A 5,288-nucleotide genomic window follows, 5' to 3' on the forward strand; every position below is an offset into this window, starting at 1 on the left:
CCTGGGGCTGGGAAAGAAGGGGCTGGGGGCCTGGGCCTCTGAGTCTGAGGGAGGAGGGGCTGGAGGCCTGGACCCATGTGTCTAGGGGAGGTGGGGCTGGGAAAGAAGGGGCTGGGGACCTGGATCACAGTGTTCTTGTGAAAGACAACCTGGGCCTGACTCAGAGGGCCTCATTAACAAAGCAAACAAAGAAACAAACAAAAATCTGGAAAAACACTGGCAAGCCGTAAAGAGCCAACAATCCTATCGCTTGTTAAGTTTACTTACAAAATTAAGAAGTGCACGCTTATGATGAAAAGTTCGAAGAGTACATCAAGTTAAAAAATAAAATAGGGCCGGGTGCGGTGGCTCACGCCTGTAATCCCAGCACTCTGGGAGGCTGAGGCGGGTGGATCGCGAGGTCAGGAGATCGAGACCATCCTGGCTAACACGGTGAAACCCTATCTCTACAAAAAATACAAAAAATTAGCTGGGCGTGGTGGCAGGCGCCTGTAGTTCCAGCTATCGGGAGGCTGAGGCAGGAGAATGGCGTGAACCCGGGAGGCAGAGCTCGCAGTGAGCCGAGATCATGCCACTGCACTCCAGCCTGGGCCACAGAGCGAAACTCCGTCTCCAAAAAATAAATAAATAAAAATGAATAAATAAATAAATAAAATAAAATAATGAGGCTGGGCACAGTGGCTCACTCTGTAATCCCAGCACTTTGGGAGGCCGAGGCAGGCAGATCACCTAAGGTCAGGAGTTCAAGACCAGCCTGGCCAACATGGTGAAACCCTGTCTCTACTGAAAATACAAAATTAGCTGGGCGTGGTGGTGCATGCCTGTAATCCCAGCTACTTGGGAGGCTGAGGCAGGAGAATCACTTGATCCCAGGAGGCAGAGGTTGCAGTGAGCCGAGATCGCGCCATTGCACTCCAGCCTATGCAACAAGAGTGAAACTCCATCTCAAAAATAAATAAATAAATATAAAATACATAAAATAGGCTGGGCACGGTGGCTCACGCCTGTAATCCCAGCACTTTGGGAGGCCAAGGCAGGCGGATCACGAGGTCAAGAGATCAAGACCATCCTGGCCAACATGGTGAAACCCTGTGTCTATTAAAAATATAAAAATTAGCTGGGCATGGTGCTAGGCACCTGTAGTCCCAGCTGCTTGGGAGGCTGAGGCAGGAGAATCACTTGAACCCGGGAGGCAGAGGTTGCAGTGAGCCGAGATCATGCCATTTCTCTCCAGCCTGGGTGACAGAGCAAGATGCCATCTCAAAAAATAAATAAATAAATAAAATAAATAAAATAATAAGCCTGGTGCAATGGCTCACTCCTGTAATCCCAACAGTTTGGGAGGCCCAGGCAGGAGGACTGCTTGAGGTCAGGAGTTTGAGACCAGCCGGGACAACAGAGTGAGACCCCATCTCTACAAAAAAATGTAAAGGCTGGTGCGGTGGCTCACGCCTGTAGTCCCAGCACTTTGGGAGGCTGAGGCGGGAGGATCACCTGAGGTCAGGAGTTCGAGACCAGCCTGGCCAACATGGCAAAACCCCATCTTTACTAAAAATACAAAAATTAGCTGGGCGTGGCCAACCCCGGTGGCTCACACTTGTAGTCCTGGCACTTTGGGAGGCTGAGGCGGGCAGATCACAAGATCAGGAGATCAAGACCATCCTGGCTAACACAGTGAAACTCCGTCTCTACTAAAAATACAAAAAAATTAGCCGGGCGTGGTGGCAGGCACCTGTAGTCCCAGCTACTTGGGAGGCTGAGTTAGGAGAATGGCGTGAATCCAGGAGGTGGAGCTTGCAGTGGGCCGAGATCGTGCCACTGCACTCCAGCCTGGGTGACAGAGCGAGGCTCCGTCTTAAAAAAAGAAAAAAAAGAAAAAAAATTAGCCGGGCTTGGTGGCAGGTGCCTGTAATCCCAGCTACTCAGGAGACTAAGGCAGGAGAATAGCTTGAATCCAGGAGTCAGAGGTTGCAGTGAGCCAAGATCACGCCACTGTACTCCAGCCCGGATGACAAGAGCCAGACTCTATCCCCCCAAAAAAATAAATAAATAAAATAAAATTTAAAAATTAGCCAGGCGTGTTGATACATGCCTGTAGTCCCAGCTACTCGGGAGGCTGACCCAGGAGGTTGAGGCTGTAGTGAGCCATGATTGCACTACTGCGCTCCAGCCTGTTTATCACAGGGAGAATCCATCTCAAGAAAAAAATACTAATACTAATACTAATAATAATTTAAAAGTTTTCCTCTGGCTTCTTTGCTGCCTGCTTCACCCCAGAAGTCCGTTCTCTGTGAGGTCCCCCTGACAGCTGTGAGCATATTGACTAAATGCTGTCTTCAAGGTGCATGCCAGGGACTATCCTGGAAATACCATTTTCCTCTTTCATTGTTTGACTTAATGTTTTATGCAAAGTTTTACATATCAAGGCTGAACAGGGTGGCTCACGCCTGTAATCCCAGCACTTTGGGAATCCGAGGTGGGTGGATCACTTGAGATCAGGAGTTCAAGACCAGCCTGGCCAACATGACAAAACCCCATCTCTACTAAAGATACAAAAATTAGCCAGGCGTGGTGGTGGGTGCCTGTGATCCCAGCTACTGAGGAGGCTGAGGCACGAGAATCGTTTGAACCTGGGAGGCGGAGTTTGCAGTGAACTGAGACTGAGCCACTGCACTCCAGCCTGGCCGACAGAGCGAGACTATGTCCAAAAACAAAAACAAAAAAACAAAACGAAACAACAAAAAAAACAAGTTTACCGTTTTCCGTATTAGCTATGTTAAATGCTACCTTATGTCAAAGAGATTTTTATATGCAAAGGATTAAGCATATTGTGAACATATAGTCTGATGATTTGGGGCAAACTGAACACAATCACGTCAGCTGCATCGAGATTGCATCTCCCTGAAGCCCCCTCAAGACTTTATTTAGCCACTACACCCCCAAGCCAAGGGTAACCGCTAATCTGGCTGCTAACAGCATAGATTAACTTTGCCCGTGTTGAAACTTTGTATTAATGGAATAATTCAGTATGAACTCATTTCTGGCTCTTTTTGGCTGAACATGTTTTTGACCTTCACCCATGCGGGTGCAGGCAGCAGTAATGTATTTGTTTTTATCAATGTATAGCATTCCATTATCCACAATTTATCTTTTCTGCTGTTAGTGGACATCTGAGTTGTTTGCAGTTTTGGACAATTTTTCTTTTCTTTTTTTTTTTTTTTTTTTTGCTCTGTCACCTAGGCTGGAGTGCAGTGGCACGATCTCGGCTCACTGCAAGCTTCACTTCCCGGGTTCACGCCATTCTCCTGCCTCAGCCTCCCGAGTAGCTGGGACTACAGGCACCCACCACCACGCCTGGTTAATTTTTTGTATTTTTTAGTAGAGACGGGGTTTCACCTTGTTAGCCAGGATGGTCTCGATCTCCTGACCTCATGATCCACCCGCCTCAGCCTCCCAGAGTGCTGGGATTACAAGCGTGAGCCACTGTGCCTGGCCAATATTTTTTTTTTTTTTTTTTGAGTCAGAGTCTCACTCTATTGCCCAGGCTGGTGTGTAGCGTCACTATCTCGGATCACTGCAACCTCCGCCTCCTGGATTCAAGGGATTCTTGTGCCTCAGCTTCCCAAGTAGCTGGGATTACAGGTGTTCACCACCATGCCCGGCTAACTTTTGTATTTTTAGTAGGGACGGGGTTTCACTATGTTAGCCAGGCTGGTCTCAAACTCCTGATCTAAAGTGATGTGCCTACCTCGGTCTCCCAAAGTGCTGGGATTACAGGGCTGAGCCACCCCGTCTGGCCTGGACAATATTTTAAGACAGAGTCTCACTCTGTCGCCAAGGCTGGAGTGCAGTGATGCCATCGTAGCTTACTGCAGCCTTGAACTCCTGGGCTCAAGTGATCCTCCTGCCTCAGCTTCCCAAGTAGCTAAGACTACTGGTGCGTGCCGCCATGCCTGGCTAACTGAAAAAACAAAAAAATCTCTAGAGTTGAGGACTCACTGTGTTGCCCAGGCTAGTCTTAAACTCCTGGGCTCACACAATCCTTGCACCTCGGCCTCCCAAAGTGCTGGGATTACAGGCGTGAGCCACTGCGCCTGGCCATTTTGCACTATTATGCATGTGGCTGCTATGAGCATTCTTGTCCCTGTCTTTGGGTATCTCTGCCCTGTTTCTGTTGGTCTGAACTTGAGGGTGGCGTTGCTGCCTCGTTCTTTTCCAGGCCTTCAGGATTCTCCGGGGGCCGGGCTGCTGGGCTATGGCCCTGGTGTCATTCATCCAACCCTGCCTGCCGGGCTTGTCCCTGTAACTTGCCTGCCCTTGCTCGTCCTCCAGGTGTGTCTGACGCTGACTGCCAAGCGCATGGCCCGGAAGAACTGCCTGGTGAAGAACTTGGAGGCTGTAGAAACCCTGGGCTCCACGTCCACCATCTGCTCGGACAAGACAGGGACCCTCACTCAGAACCGCATGACGGTCGCCCACATGTGGTTTGACAACCAGATCCACGAGGCTGACACCACTGAGGACCAGTCAGGTGAGCGCAGGCCCCGGGTGAGGACCATGGGCGCCTGGCTCCAGGAGCCCCTGGCCCTCACACGTGCCTCCCCCAGGAACCTCATTCGACAAGAGCTCACACACCTGGGTGGCCCTGTCTCACATCGCCGGGCTCTGCAATCGTGCTGTCTTCAAGGGTGGTCAGGACAACATCCCTGTGCTCAAGGTGGGCTCAGCTGCTGGCCTCACCTCGGCCCCGCCTGTGTCCTGCCCTCCGCTGCCCCTGCTCTGACGGCTCTCTCTCCCTGCAGAGGGATGTGGCCGGGGATGCCTCTGAGTCTGCCCTGCTCAAGTGCATCGAGCTGTCCTCTGGCTCCGTGAAGCTGATGCGTGAACGCAACAAGAAAGTGGCTGAGATTCCCTTCAATTCCACCAACAAATACCAGGTACTCTGGGCTTTCCGGGAGAGCCAGCCTGGACCTCAGGCTCCCTATGATGCCCGTAAAGGGGTGTCACAGAACCTTGATTTTCCTATCTGTAAAATGGGAATGATAATACCCACCTGGTGGGGAGAGGAACGGGGAGAACCTGGGAGTAGGAGCCAGATCTCTGTTGGAGTGAGACGCTGAGGAGTAAAGATCTTCCTGCAGGCCGAGCGTGGTGGCTCACACCTCTAACACCAGCACTTTAGGAGGCTGAGGCAGGAGGATCACTTGAGGCCAGGAGTTTGAGACCAGCCTGGGCAAGATGGCAAAACCCCATCTGTATGAATCTTTTTTTTTTTTTTTTTTTTTAGT

The 5,288-nt window shown here is 50.6% G+C and overlaps 1 protein-coding gene across 1 annotated transcript in view; it reads left to right on the forward strand.

The window, feature by feature from the left end:
* Positions 1–5,288, forward strand: part of ATP1A3 (ATPase, Na+/K+ transporting, alpha 3 polypeptide) — a 44,751-nt gene that overhangs the window by 9,993 nt on the left and 29,470 nt on the right. Inside the window, 3 exon segments of the mRNA XM_011984124.1 lie at positions 4,333–4,531; positions 4,608–4,717; positions 4,803–4,937. Coding sequence (XP_011839514.1) covers positions 4,333–4,531; positions 4,608–4,717; positions 4,803–4,937 — 444 coding nt within the window.

The sequence above is a fragment of the Mandrillus leucophaeus genome, unplaced genomic scaffold (assembly GCF_000951045.1).
Source record: "Mandrillus leucophaeus isolate KB7577 unplaced genomic scaffold, Mleu.le_1.0 Scaffold106, whole genome shotgun sequence".
Lineage (NCBI taxonomy): Eukaryota > Metazoa > Chordata > Mammalia > Primates > Cercopithecidae > Mandrillus > Mandrillus leucophaeus.